Raw genomic sequence first — 13,526 nt, forward strand, 5'->3', positions numbered from 1 at the left:
TCCCTCCCCTCCTTTGAGACAGGGTCTGACCATGAACTCAGTCTCCTTGCCTCACTAGTGTTAGGATCACTGGCATGTGACACCTGTTGTCCACCCGCTCCCTCCTCCCCTCTGTAACTCCAAACCAGCTGCTGTTGCTGGAGAAGACCCCGGCATGTGGCCAGTCTCATTTTAGACTCCAGCCACAATCTCCAGGGAGCCCAGCTTCCCCTGACTAGCCCTCCCTTCAGAACAACTATTCATACTCCTCTTCTCACCCTCCTCCTCCCCTGCCCACTTTTTCTCACCTCTTTGAAAAAAAATAGAAGCAAATCGGGCAGGAAGGCTTTCTGCTTCCCGAAGCAGATACCACAAAAGCAGCTGAACCCTGTGTGCTCAGCACTGTGCCCACCAAGGGCCCCGATCCTGCCCATCTTGTGAGAGCTGACTCCCGAGCTCTCCTACCTCTGCAACAACTAACCTCTTCCTCTTTTGGGCCCCAGTTACCAGTCTATGAATTCCTTCAACTCTATGGCACATAAAACAAACAGGTGCTGGGGGGTGATGGTGCATACCTTTAATCCCAGCATTTGGGAGGCAGAGGCATCTTTGTGAATTCGAGGCCAGCTACAGAGAGTTCTAGGAAAACCAGAGCTACAGAGAAACCCTATCTCGGGAAAAAAAATCATTCCTTGTTAGGAGCACATGGATCTGTTTGGATTCAGAGCACCCACATAAACGACAGCTATTAAAGGGATGGAGAGATGGCTCAGTGGTTAAGAGCACAGACTCCTCTTCTGAGAGTGATCCAGGATCAATTCCCAGCACCCACATGGTAGCTTACAACCGTCTGTAATTCCAGATCTGGCACCTTCACACAGACAAAATGCAGGCAAAATAGCAATGCAACATACAAAAATAAAACTTTTGAAAAAAGGCAGCTATGGCTGTGCTTCAGGACTAACTCCCGCCCCGTGAAGGGTGGAGACAGGATTGCTGGGGCTTGCTGGCCAGCTGGCCTACCAGAGAACTGCGGGCTGCAGACTCACTGCGACCGTCTCAGGGGACTAGGTGGAAAGGAGGAGGGCAGGACGCCAAACCTTCCTCTGGCCTAAGTGCCCGAGTCTTCCTGCCTTTACCTCTGCTCTTGTTTCTTCCCGGCAGATTCCCCGGTGCTCCAGGCTCTCGGCTCCCATTCCCCACACCTCATTGCTTTTCAGGCTGTTGGAGTATTCACTGTCTCCAGTTCGTCCTTCAGAGGCATCACAGGTGATCTACTCGGTTCCGTCTGCTCCTGACCTGCCCACCTGTCACGTGACAGGCACTGGGCTCCTGTGACCACAGTCTAGCTTTCTTTCTGCCTCACCATTGGCCGGAGCTATCTTTTCTACACAACCCTCAAGGCAAGTCCTCCCCCCCCCCCCGCCACCCCCAAATCTTTTCTCCTACCTACATTCCCAGTCAGCACCACTGGCTTCAGAATCCACTTCCCCAGCCTTACTGTCACCCCTGACCTCTGGGTTCACTTCTACTTGATGACCTCATGTCTCCACATGGATGCATAGTGTGCCAGTCACATTGCTCATGTGATCTGATCTAGACAATGAAATGGTGGGGACAGAACACCATCGCTCTACCCTTTTCTCTTTTCCACATAAAAGACCAGTAATATCCCACGTACATGCTCTTCCATCAGCCTGCATCCTAGATGGAAAACGGCATTGAGGTAAACCATGAGAAACCACCCGGGCGAGGGCTGGAAGGAAATGTGTACGCCAGCTGAGAGGCTGGGTGGGGTTGTTACCACAGCCTCACTAGCCTGGCCGGACTACCGTTTGTACTCCGTAGGGTTCACAGCCCCAGGCAGTAGAGAAATCACTCTCAACTGCAGGCAGTGGAGAGGCCAAGGAAGACACCTCACTGAAAATGCAGCAGGGTCCCTGCTCACACAGGAAGCAAATCCCCGTCAGTTAGTAAATTTACCCATGAACTGCCCAGAAGAGAAAGGAGATGTGGCCACTGCTGAAGTTCAACACAAGCCATTCTCTCTAGAACAGACGACTTACCTGTGGCTAGACACCAGAAAGATAACAGGTTTAAGGAGCCTTTTGTTCGAAAAAACTTGGGGTGGTGGTGATGGAGGACAGTCTCACTATACCATACAGACTGGCCTCCTGAACTCAGCAATCCACCTGCCTCAGCTTCCTCAGTGTTGGGCTTACAGCCATGCCCCAGCAGTCTTGGAAACGTCCTACCACTGCATCTTGGAATTTCTAACAGCAGCACCAGGGAGGCAGACCTTTAGATCAAGGACCAAATTCCAGACTCCCCGCTCCCCACCTCCAGACCAAAAGATCCTAAGCTGTAGATACAGACCTACAGGTTCTTCCAGAGTCCAGTCCAACCACTGAATGGGAGTCCAAAGGTCCCACACTGACTTGGGACTCAAGCTCAGGGACACAGAGGGCCTTCTGTGCACATGACTTTCATGCAGCCCCAGCCAGCTTTAGCCCTTCAGGCGCAACATTCTGTACAAAGGAGCCACTCTCCTTCCCCATTCTCCCTGTGAAGATCATAGGTAGCCGGACTCTGTATACAGCGAGGCTGCTGGTGTCATCCTCAACGGTTACAGCCAGGGGCCTAGAGTCAGTCGGGGCTGTGGGAGCAAGGGGAGCAGAAGATTCCTCTGTTTGAATACTCAGAAGATCCATTTGGTAGGAGTGATGGCTCTGTCAGGAGAGTGCTTAGGACCACCTTGCCCAACCTCCAACTGCCACTGGGGCAGGCCTGGTAACTTTCTGTGAATCAGCATCTTCCTCAAGCACCAACATCTCAGACCTTCCTCATCTCTCCTGCCCATGCCAGAGAGGCAAGAAGAGTCAGCAGTAGTGTCATTTGGTCATGGCAGGATCTGGTTACATCAGGAGCAGAGGGTACCCCAAGTTTTAGAAGCCTGCTCACATGAAACAGCAAAGAGGGCAGACTTTGGAACCGAACTGGCGTTCTCTCATCCTTCCGCCCCCCCCCCCCCCAGGATGAGCACATCAACAGACAGCCATCTCACACACAGAGGAGCTTGGCTGAAAGATGAGATCACAGAAGGCAACAGCACTTCGAAGTGGTAGCCCATATGCTCAGTGAATTTTACCACAGGGCAATAAAAAGGTCTAATGTCCTCCTGAACTCCTGAGGCTGCCCAGCTGGCTGCAGGTGCCTCAGTCACCAGCTCCCCTACACCCCAGCACTCAGTATTCCAGACACGTGGATGGAGATCTGTTTCAATCTCTCTTAATTGCCTGGGCACTCTCTGGACCCCTGCCTCTGTGGGCTGTTCTACCAAGAGCAGTAACTGCCTGTCACCAGTTACCCACTTAAAATATCAACACCCATCCTACTGGGTGGAATGGCACTCACCGAGATTCCAAGACCCGAGGCAGGAAGGTTGGAGGCCGGCCTGGGCTACACAGTGAGATACTGTCTTCAAAGAACCCAAAACTGCACCCGAATGTCAGCGTTCCCAAACACAAGCTCTTATGAGGACGGACCAAGTAATGTCTGCCAACAACCCCAACATGGGGTCTAACACTGCAGTCCACTACGCTTACCAAAACCAAAGAGCGCTGCCTCCTGCTTGTAATCTTAGCACATGGGAGGCCAAGGCAGAGAGCTCAGGAGTTCAGTCATCCTCAGCTTCTTAAGGAAGCTGAGACCAGCCTAGCCTCCATGAAACCCGGTCTCAAAGTGCCAAAGCAAAGCTGGTACCAGGTAGCAGCATGCACCCACAGTCCCAGGGCCTTGGGAGACTGGGCGGAAGGGTCATTTGAGCCTAGGAATTTTGACAAAGCCAAATATAGCTTTGTCAAAATTATACGGAATACTGTCTCAAAGAATGACACACCCAGTACTCAGGAGAAGAGCAAAAAACATTAGGAACTCAAGGCCTGTGTAGGCTATGAGACCATATTAAAAAAAAAAAAAAAATCGAAAGCCTTGGGGCTGGAGAGATGGCTCAGTTGGCTCTTAGCACTAGCTGAAGCCAGGTATGGTGGTGTACACCTTTAACCCAGCACTCAGGAGGCAGAGGCAGAGGCAGAGGCAGGCAGATCTCTGTAGGCCAGCCTGGTCTACAGAGCTAGTTCCAGAATAGCCAAGGCTATACAGAAAAAACCGGGGGGTGCGGGGGAGAAAAGAAAAGAAAAAAGAGCACTAGCTGCTCTTCAGGGCATCTAACGCCTTTACATGGACATGCAGGCAAAACATTAATGTACATAAATGAAAGATAAACGTAAGTCCAAACCCAAACCAGACCCCTAAGTTGATGTGGTGGAGGCCAAGGCAGGAGGACCAAGAGTTCCAGGAAGCAAGACTGTGTGTGTGTGTCTGTGTGTGTGTGAGAGAGAGAGAGAGAGAGAGAAACTGACTATGGGTAGCCCATGCTCTGAGGAAACCATCCATCTTTCCATGAATATTTATTAAGTATCTACCACATACCAAGCTAATTTTCACTCTAGGCAGAGACAAAGACATAGGTCTGCTTTCATCCTCCTGAGCGTAGAAAATATCAAGGCTATAATGAAAGTGGCTGACAAGGACATAAAGCAGGTGAACAGAGTCAGAGCCTGCGACCCTTAAGAGCCGCAGGGCCTCTCTAAGGTCACTGGGTTGACAGGGAGGAGGCAGCCACCTTTGGGAACAGCATCCCAGGTGGACCTTCATTACCCAGTTCCTCATCTAAGAATGTTTCGGGCATGGCTTGGTGGCACACACCTTTAATCCCAGTACTCGGGGGGAAGCAGAGGCAGGTGGATCTAAGCGAGTTCCAGGACAGCTAGGGGCTACACAGAGAAACCCTGTCTTGAGAAACCAAAAAAGAATATCTTAAAGTAAGCAAGTCCAAAAATAGTGAAGGTCCCTCCTTTATTATGGAGGCTTCCAGAGCCAGAGGAAAGGACAGAGGAGTTTGCCTCAGGGAAGGATCTAGCTGGCCCCTGGCCTCTTCTCTCCACGGCCTGGTATCCCAGGGTTCCTTGGCCCAATAACATCAGTCTGACTCCTCTGCCTCCCAGGAAACCTGGGACCCATACATCTCCCTCCCTCACGTCTCCCCAAAATCTCATCAGGCCAGACCCCAGGGCTGAGCCAGCAGGATGTGTGACAACATCTAACTCTCAGACAGGCTTCCTGGAGCACCAGCTGGATGGGTGGGGCCTCCGAGCACCCTTCCTGCTTTGCAGTGCCGGGTCCTTGGGGTCACAGGTTGGGTCCAGTCCTCAGGATTAAAGAGCTAGTAACAACAGCAAACAGAGGGTGACCCCCAACCCCAGCAGGTTAGAGAACACATGAGAAAGACATGACACTGGGACCCTTAGGAGGAGGAGAGGAGCCACGTGGCACGGCAGATACCAAGGGCAGGCAGGTAGGCAGCTGGGGACGGGAGAGGGTCATTTCTTCTTGGCACGGTCTGCCGCATCCAGGGCAGCCATGTTTCTTGCAGCCGTGATGAGGTGGATGACACTAATGATGGACTTGAGCAGGGCGATGGGAGCTGTGATCCAGAGGCCCATTCGGAAAAGCCCCACAGAGCCAACTATGGGGAGGCAGAGAGAATGAAAGCCCAGGATGAAAGGGAGTGGGACTGAGGCCGCTCTCTCTCCCCAGGCAAGGCAGGGTGGAACCCCACCCCCACCCCGCCCCCTTTCCCTACCTAGTGGTCCCTCGGAGAAATTGAACAGGTACAGGAGGCAGTAGAAGAGTTCATTTCCAGCACACAGGGTGAACAGAGCAGGCTGCGTACAACAGAAGACTGCCTAAGACGAAGGGCCATGTCCCTACCGTAACCTACAGGGGCTTCTGCCGCCGACAGGACAGGCCTCTCGGCCAGGTGCACACTGCACTCTACTGCATTCTTCCTTAGCCTCCGGCCTCCACCCCCGGCTTCACTCTCACTGCTGCCGGGAGGAGGCGCACAGACCTTTCACCAAGTCTCCTTCGGCATGCCTCAGCCCAAGGACCACACACTCCTGCTTCGACCGGCGGCTGTGTGTGTGTGTGTGTGTGTGTGTGTGTGTGTGTGTGTGTTCACCCTAAGACTTCCTCTTTTCGGGTGAAGTAGGGGAGGGGCAGGGAGTACTCACCCTAGAGGTATAGTAGATCCGAAGCACAGGGTTCCCAGACAGGTCAATCATCTTGTGGCTCTCACTGCCTCGCACCACAGAACTTGGGGAAGAAAATCACGGGACGTCGTGAGCTCTTACCGCCACTACGTTCACCCAATCACCCCACCAACTGGCGCTGCCTCTTGCTCAAAACCATACAGTTGCCTAGGCGGGGCAGAGTCAGCATTAAATACCCACCACAAGGCACCCAGGCTTCTTCCCCCCATTTGGAACCCTAAAATGTCCAGCCAGACCCATGCTTAGAAATTGCTTAAGACGCCTGTAAAAATGACAAGCCCATTCAGAGACACAGGGCTCACCTAAGGAGTTAAGGGCAGGGGCATCCTGGCATAGGCCTGTAATTTCAGCACCCAGGAGGCTGAGGTAGGAAGACTGCCAAGGATCTGAGGCCTACCTGGGCACACAGTAAATCCTAAGCAAGCCTCGAGCTGTGTCTCAAGGGGGAAAGAAAGAGGAAGACACCTTCTAGGGAGCCTGCAGCCATCCATCCCAGCCCCCCTCCTACTATCGTCAACACCCAACATCAAAGCAGACCTGTGCAGATGCAGCCAGTGACTGGCCACGTCCAAGCTCATGCTGAGCTGGAAGAGAAGGGTAGCTCGTGGGTACAGCAGGGCCAGGTTGACCAAGAGACACATGGTGGAGCAACGGTCCGTCAGCATGTCGAGCATGGCCCCAAACCGGGTTCCTGAAAAATAATGACTAATAAGTTGAAAGGGACTGTTCGGTACAGTGGATCCATGACAGGTGCCTACACCTCTCCTATCCCTCCAGGCCAGTATGAAAGGAGTTTGAAAGCATCTACCATCTACTGCTCGAAGAAGAAAGCAGGCTGCTGTCAATAGTAAGGCCAGGAGGACAAGGATTATGAAGACAAGAAATAAGAAGGCGTGGAGGCTACGGCAGGAGAGGTGCTGGAGGAGTGGGGAAGCTCTATCTTCAACTCCCCTACCCCAGGACCAGGCTACAAAGAAAAGCAAGTAGACCCAAAATTTCAGGGGCAGGTCTGCAGAGGTCACTGAAGAACTGGTCAGAGCTTCAGACACCACCTGCTTTCCTCCCCGCAAAGGCCAACCTCTCTTTTGGAATGCCTATCGTCTGTGCCTAGCACATAGCAAACAGCTATTAAGTGGAAATGTCTTATTTACTTACATTTTTTCCAGCTTATCTATTTTTTATTTTGTGGTATGCCTGTCTGCATATATGTATAGCACCACACATATGCCACTTCACTTCTACAAGACCAGTAACTTTTTTTTTTTTTTTTTTTGAGGCGAGGCTTCTCTTTGTGTAGCTCTGGCTGTCCTGGAGCTCAATTTGTAGAATAGGCATGCCTCCGAGTCCCAAGTGCTGGGATTAAAAGCGTGTGCCACCACACCCCGCCTAAACATTCTTAACTTAAATCTCTGAGCCATCTCTCCTGCCCCAGTCGTTTTGATTTTTGCAGGATTTTGCTGTGTAGCTCACCTGATACTCATTAGGCAGCCTAAGACGACTTCTGGCGTGGAGCAATCTTTTTATCTGCCTCTCCAGTGCTGGAATTACAGGCATGAGCCACCACGCCCAACCTGAATGGACTACAAGCCACATGGCTTACAACCACCTATATAGCTACAGTTCCAAGGGATCCAATACCCTCTTTGGGCGTCTGTGGTCACCAGGCATACATGTGGCGCACATACATGCATACCTAGAGAGACCTCATTCCGGTCTAGGTCCCCTCACAAGCAGTGACCAAGCCTCAAGAGCAAGCTTATATCCCAAGCTGCTTTGTTCTGTTTTCTTAAAGATGGGAATGAAAGAACCCTCTACCTCTGAGGTTCTGAGAAAGCAGGTAAATGGCATATGGCATCCCTCAGGGGGACGTTGGGCCCCCAAGTGGTAGCAGTGGTCTGGCAGAGTTCTGTCACCTTGATTAAGGGCTCGGGCTGCGTGTCCATCAAAAGCATCTAGAAGTCCGCTGAGTAGATAGAAGGAGGAGGCCGTGAAGGGGCAGCAGGGCATGAAGTAGAAGGAAATGATGGCGAAGACAATCCGGGCATAACCTTGGGATGGGACGGGAGAGGCACAGGGGTGTGATCGGGAGCCAGCTCGGGGTTCCTCGCCCTCCGCTGGTCTTGGGGCCGCAGGCAGCACTCACCGATAAGGTTAGGCACGAACAGGAAAATATTTTCCTCGGGCATCTTGGCGGCTCCCCTGGTCGGCCCGGCCCAGCTCTGGAGGTGCAAGAGCTTGTCCCAGTCTCACCTTTCAGCCCGGGGCATCGGCCGCTCCACCTGAGCCCTGGGCCCAGTTCCCCCGCGCGACCCCGCAGGGCACCGGGGCGCGGGACACCCCTGGGCGCAGCTCACGCACACCTGGCCTTCCGATGGGTAGGAGCTGCCGTCTCCAGCAGCGAGCCCCGCTGCTCCGGTTGCGCCCGGCCTCCCCGAGCCTACTCTTCTGTTGGGGACGTTAACAACATCGGAGGGGGAAGAGAGCGGCTTTTAAATATAAATAAATGAATTAAATAAATATTGGCTGATGCCCCTTTAAGGCCGGCCTGCTTCCTTTTCCTGCCAGGGCCCCTTGGCTTTGGCTCGTACCAATGCGCCGGGGGGGAGTAGGGAGCGGAGGGCCATCCGCAAAGAAAGGAACTGGAATGGGAGAAGCAGGAGCCCTGAAAGAGAATCTGCATTTTGTATTTCACAGGAGTCGTAACCCCCTGGAGGCCCAGAGGAGGCGCCGGGAGTCCGCCGTCCCCAGTGTGTACTTCCCCGAGGGACGGGGCGACTTAGTACAGCCCACATCGCTTCCCCGCCCGCTACGTCTGTGGCCGCGGTCGCTCTCCCGGATCCAGGCTGGGGAGAGGTGGCTAGAGAGGCTCGGGGCGCGCTGCTCCTTGCTTCTGGCGCCGCCCTGCTGGTGGGAGGATTGGAGACCCTACGTCATCTCCCAAATGGCCTGCTGAAACCCTGGGGCCACCACCTCCGAGAAGGAACCGGGAGAGCAAAACCTTGGCCCACCAGGAAAATGTCTTTAGTTCTAGAACCTCTAGTCTCCTAGCAACGGAACCATAGAACCTCTGCAAGCATTTAGGTCTTTATAGCAACCCATAACAGCGCTTCCCTGGCTCCCCCTCTTTCCATCCTTCTTCCCCATCTCCAACTCCCTGTCCCCCGAGACCCATCACCATAGTGCACCCTTAGGCCCCTCCGCCTCCCCTCCTGCCGAGTAGCCCAAGATTTGAACCCATCAGCCAGGTCGGGGGCTGCGTGTTGGCTTCCTAGCCTTAGGAAGTGCCTTGGAAGAAAAAAGGGAGACGGGCTCTGCAGGGAACGAGGGAGGGAGTTGTTCTGAGAGCCCCCACCCCCAAAACCGTAGACAAAACAACAAACTTTTTCAAGGACAGAAGTAGGGCTTTTGAGCTGTAGGCGTGGACGAAAACTCTGGGGCCCAGGGAATGGAGTGAGATGGGGTCCGGGGGAAGAGGGCTGGTTTCTCAGTCTAATACAAACCTTCTTTCCAAGGTGATGGCATCCACATCTGCCAGGAGTGGGGAGAAAAAGGACAGCTGGCTATCTCAAGCTGCGGCCTCCTTAGGCGGAGGGCAGGTAAACAGCAGTGGGAATGTGAAGAAAGGGAAGGGAAGAACCATGCACGTCCGGGTCGGAGCCATGAGCCCCGAGGCCCCTTAGACTGCTTTCTGGGTCTAGGGCCTCCTAGTCAAGTCACGCATCTCAGCCTTCGAATCCCAGATTCCCCTGCCACACAGCCTGCTGCCTGGAGACGCCAGACTGATGGGAATCTGCAGGCTGAGTTCTAACTTCCTTTCCAGAAAACCTCATTATCCCGATCTGAAGAATTCCTGACCCAGATCAGCTCGGAACTTGCAGACGAAGCACTGTTTATCGCTCACTCCCACATGAATTCTGTGCCCGTCAAGGAAAAGCAGACAAAAGACCAAGGGACTCAGATATCCAGACATGGTGAACTTTCCCTCTTTATCTAGAGACTGGTCCCCGACTCCCTTCTAGCCCTTAGCTCACCTCCCCAGGAATCTGCCCATTTTTTTCCCTCCTCAGTGTCAGTCCTCAGCACTGTCTGTGAGCCTTACCCTTTAACTCACTCATTGTTGCTAGCCAAGAGCTTCCTTGTACCCATCTGCTCTAGCCATACTAGAAAGTGGGAAAGTCGCTTCTCTAACTGGGGCCTCTAATTTCAGTGTTCTTCACCAAGACCCGAGGCACAGACACCCGGTGAGTGAGGCTTTGTTCTGGGGAAAGGAAGAGGAGTCTATGGAGAGAGAGCTAGGGTTGACAACATCCTAGCAGGGTAGGGGGACCAGACCCACGTATTCTATTCGTTTCCCCCCTGAGCCGCAGTTTATGACTCTCAGCCTTCTCTTGTCTTCTGCCATCTTCAGCTCTGACAGAAATCGCACCCGGACCAAGGCACACCTTCTGCCGTCTCCTCGTGAAAAGGTTTGTAGGAGGTCGTTCGCTTTCAATATTTCCAGTTTCCAGGGTGTGCCACGCCTTGTGTTAGGCATTTGGGACACAGAATGCATGATATAGACTCAGCCCTTGAAGAATTGACGGGTTTGTTTCTGTTTGTTTGTTTTGTTTGTTTGTGATTGGCTCTCACTATGTAGCACAGTTGCCCTAGAACTTGCTATGTAGACCAGGCTAGCCTTGACATCACAAAGATCCACCTGCCTCTGCCTCCCCAGCGCCAGGATTAAAAGCATGCACCACCATGCCCAGCAGAATTCAGTTTAAGAAGGAGGCCAAGACAAGTTAATGGCTGATGACCACATAATGTGGAACAGTGCCTACTTAAGAAGAGAAAACAATAAGACTATTTTTAACCCATCCTCGGCTAGGCTGGGAAGGAAAGGCATCATGGAACTTCCTGAGGAAGGAAACACCTGAAGAAAGACTTTTCTAGGAAAACAGCTCTAAATATTTTAAGCAGTACAGACTGTAGGATCCAAGGTTCAGAGAGGTCTCTTAGTAAAGTGAGGTTGTGATAGCGTGTATGCTCTAGGGCCTGCCAGGCATGGTAGCGTATGCCTTTAGTCTCAGCACTCTGGAGGCAGATCTCTGGAGGGTGATGCCTGCAAGTTCAAGGTCAACTTGGTCTACATAGTGAGTTCCAGGACAGCTAAGGCTATACAGAGAGACCTTGTCTTAAAATAAACAATCAAACAGGAATTTAGAAATCAAACATATGTAATAATATACAATATGTGATGGAAATTATATATCTGGGGAGACAAGAGTTTAAATACTTAAAATCAGACAAAAAAAAAAAAAAAGCTGGTGAGGTTATGGCTCAGCAGTTAAGAGCGTTTGTTGATTTTCCAGAGGACCTAGGTTTGATTGCCAGCACCCCTATGGTGGCTAACCCTAACTGTCTGACACCCTCTTCTGGTCTCCACAGGGACCAGGCATACAAGTGATACACAAACCTACATTCAGGCAAAACACCATCACACAGTCCTTCACTCAGGAGGCAGAAGCAAGTGAATCCGTATGAGCTCCAGCCCAGCCTGGACTACAGAGGGAGATCCAGGTCAGCCATAGCTACTTAGACCCTGTGTCAAAAATAAAACAAAATAAATAATAAATAAATTTTTAAAATAAAAAGCAGCAAACATAGGAAGGCATAGCAGGCAGATGGTTCAACAGACACCTGGATATATTAACTGAACATGTGCTAAGCGCTTGCTGTATGCCAGCACTGTCCTGAAGTGCAGCCCTGAGCGAAATAAAGCCCCTGCTCTCAAGAAGTTTATGTGGGAGAGGAGAGGTGAAAGGGTGGGAAGATGGATGAATGGATGAGCGGGCGGATGGAGTTGAAGGAGGATGCGGGGAGGAGCAGGTTACGGAGTAAATGGAGCATGGCGGCTACGTTCAAGGGCGGTATATGGCTTGGACGGCTGGGTGAAGGATGGAAGGATAAGACAGGATCCTTAAACGGAAGAGCCAGCAGCTCTCATTTTCTTCCAGGGAGCACTCCCCACCAGCCTGACAACTGGAGGATGAACCCAGTCTTCCCTGGCCGCTGTTCTCTCGGCCTCTCGCCCTCCCTTCCACTTTGCCCCTCAGTAAAAGCCTCAAAGCTCCTCTTTTGCAACTGACTAAAGACCTCATCTTGAGAGGAACTCCTGGTCATAAGCAAAGCCACTTTTGAAATCCTCGAGATCTTCTGGAGCTGTCACAGGTGGAAACCACCACGGGCAAACACACCACTGGGGGAAAAAGTTTTTTTAATAAAAAGCCAGGGATCCGCCCTTCCCCAAAGGTTGGCAGCGTTCTGGAGTGGCTTTCCGAGGGGGCATGCCTTTCTTCCAGAGGGGGGATGGTGCATGCCAGCATATTCCTGGAATCTGGTTGTCTGCCACCTGCTGGACCCAAACCCATTCTCCAGTAGCTCGGGGCTAGCCTTGGCTTCTAATGGGCCACTCTTGCCACTAAGGAGAGCCTTTGCTGTCACTTCAGGTTCTGAGGACCCTGGGCCTCTACTTGTCCCTCTGAGCTTGTGAGCTCTCATGTTTAAGAGAATGTGCTGATTTGTAACCAGACAGAAGGTGACATGGACGGCTCTCTCTGATGAGTTTCTGTCTCAGGCCCAGTTTGGCTACTTATTTGTCCCTCTGAGGACGTCTATTCACCTCTTTTAATTGAAAACTGTGAGCAGTCCTTAATCCTAGCACTCAGGAGGCAGAAGCAGGCGGATCTGTGGGAGATCAAGGCCAGCCTGGTCTATGGAGTGAGTTCCAGGACAGCCAGGGCTACGTGGAGAAACCCTGTTTCAAAAAATCAACCAACCAACCAACCAACCAACCAACCAACCAACCAACCAACCGTGAGTAGTAAATTACCCACAAGTTCTTTACGAGGATAAAAAACAAACAAAAAAACAATGTAAAATAGGTTGATCTCTCTTAATCCCCAATAATCCCAGCACTCAGTAGGCAGAGGCAGGAAGATTGCTTCCCGTTCAAGGTATCAAGCCAGTGTGAACTTCACAGCAATGTCTGGTCTCAAAAACAGAAAGAAGCAGGGGGCAGGGGGCAGGGGGCAGTGGAGCACGCCTGTAATTCCAGCACTCAGGGAGGTAGAGGTGGGTGGATCTCTGTGAGTTAAAGGCCAGCCTGGTCTACAGAGTGAGTTTCAGGACAGGCAGAGCTAGATAGTGAAACCCTTTTTCAAGAAGAAGAAAGGAAAGGAAAGGAAAGGAAAGGAAAGGAAAGGAAAGGAAAGGAAAGGAAAGGAAAGGAAAGGAAAGAGAGAGAGAGAAAGAAAGAAAGAAAGAAAGAAAGAAAGAAAGAAAGAAAGAAAGAAAGAAAGAAAAGAGAAAGACCAGGCAGATGGATTTCTGTGA

At 51.9% G+C, this 13,526-nt stretch overlaps 2 protein-coding genes across 6 annotated transcripts; one reads left to right on the plus strand and one right to left on the minus strand.

Annotated features, from left to right (window-relative positions):
- Nucleotides 1-4,879: 4,879 nt before the first annotated feature.
- Cdipt (CDP-diacylglycerol--inositol 3-phosphatidyltransferase) lies at nucleotides 4,880-8,854 on the minus strand. 3 transcript variants are annotated; one of them, XM_021635963.2, is made up of 6 exons: nucleotides 8,296-8,854; nucleotides 8,066-8,200; nucleotides 6,690-6,843; nucleotides 6,114-6,195; nucleotides 5,684-5,765; nucleotides 4,880-5,566 (listed from the first exon to the last, which is right to left on the minus strand). In XM_021635963.2, the coding sequence occupies exons 1-6, from the start codon at nucleotides 8,336-8,338 to the stop codon at nucleotides 5,421-5,423; spliced, it is 642 nt and encodes a 213-aa protein (XP_021491638.1). In that variant the 5' UTR covers nucleotides 8,339-8,854; the 3' UTR covers nucleotides 4,880-5,420. The 3 variants fall into 3 exon arrangements, with proteins under 3 accessions (XP_021491638.1, XP_060222812.1, XP_021491639.1); XM_060366829.1 differs by lacking the exons at nucleotides 8,066-8,200; nucleotides 8,296-8,854 and adding an exon at nucleotides 7,968-7,987; XM_021635964.2 differs by lacking the exon at nucleotides 4,880-5,566 and having other exon boundaries at nucleotides 5,684-5,782; nucleotides 8,296-8,743.
- On the plus strand, nucleotides 7,868-12,651 carry LOC110547999 (putative protein T-ENOL). 3 transcript variants are annotated; one of them, XM_060366830.1, is made up of 8 exons: nucleotides 7,868-7,989; nucleotides 8,847-8,899; nucleotides 9,665-9,748; nucleotides 9,973-10,123; nucleotides 10,360-10,393; nucleotides 10,561-10,618; nucleotides 11,580-11,711; nucleotides 12,149-12,651. In XM_060366830.1, the coding sequence occupies exons 3-7, from the start codon at nucleotides 9,668-9,670 to the stop codon at nucleotides 11,673-11,675; spliced, it is 420 nt and encodes a 139-aa protein (XP_060222813.1). In that variant the 5' UTR covers nucleotides 7,868-7,989; nucleotides 8,847-8,899; nucleotides 9,665-9,667; the 3' UTR covers nucleotides 11,676-11,711; nucleotides 12,149-12,651. The 3 variants fall into 3 exon arrangements, with proteins under 3 accessions (XP_060222813.1, XP_021491600.1, XP_060222814.1); XM_021635925.2 differs by lacking the exons at nucleotides 7,868-7,989; nucleotides 8,847-8,899 and adding an exon at nucleotides 9,097-9,233; XM_060366831.1 differs by lacking the exons at nucleotides 7,868-7,989; nucleotides 8,847-8,899; nucleotides 11,580-11,711 and adding an exon at nucleotides 9,097-9,233.
- The last annotated feature ends 875 nt before the right edge of the window (nucleotides 12,652-13,526 follow it).

Source organism: Meriones unguiculatus, chromosome 14, assembly GCF_030254825.1.
Source record: "Meriones unguiculatus strain TT.TT164.6M chromosome 14, Bangor_MerUng_6.1, whole genome shotgun sequence".
NCBI classification, from domain to species: domain Eukaryota; kingdom Metazoa; phylum Chordata; class Mammalia; order Rodentia; family Muridae; genus Meriones; species Meriones unguiculatus.

Coding starts and splice junctions, on each gene's coding strand:
- Cdipt (XM_021635963.2), bottom strand. CDS start 8,338: ATGCCCGAGGAAAATATTTTCCTGTTCGTGCCTAACCTTATCG. Junction 8,201..8,295: donor GTTCGTGCCTAACCTTATCG/GTGAGTGCTGCC, acceptor TCCCATCCCAAG/GTTATGCCCGGATTGTCTTC. Junction 6,196..6,689: donor CACTGGCTGCATCTGCACAG/GTCTGCTTTGAT, acceptor TTCTTCCCCAAG/TTCTGTGGTGCGAGGCAGTG.
- LOC110547999 (XM_060366830.1), top strand. CDS start 9,668: ATGGCATCCACATCTGCCAGGAGTGGGGAGAAAAAGGACAGCTGGCTA. Junction 10,394..10,560: donor ACCCGAGGCACAGACACCCG/GTGAGTGAGGCT, acceptor TGCCATCTTCAG/CTCTGACAGAAATCGCACCC. Junction 10,619..11,579: donor TGCCGTCTCCTCGTGAAAAG/GTTTGTAGGAGG, acceptor TGGTCTCCACAG/GGACCAGGCATACAAGTGAT.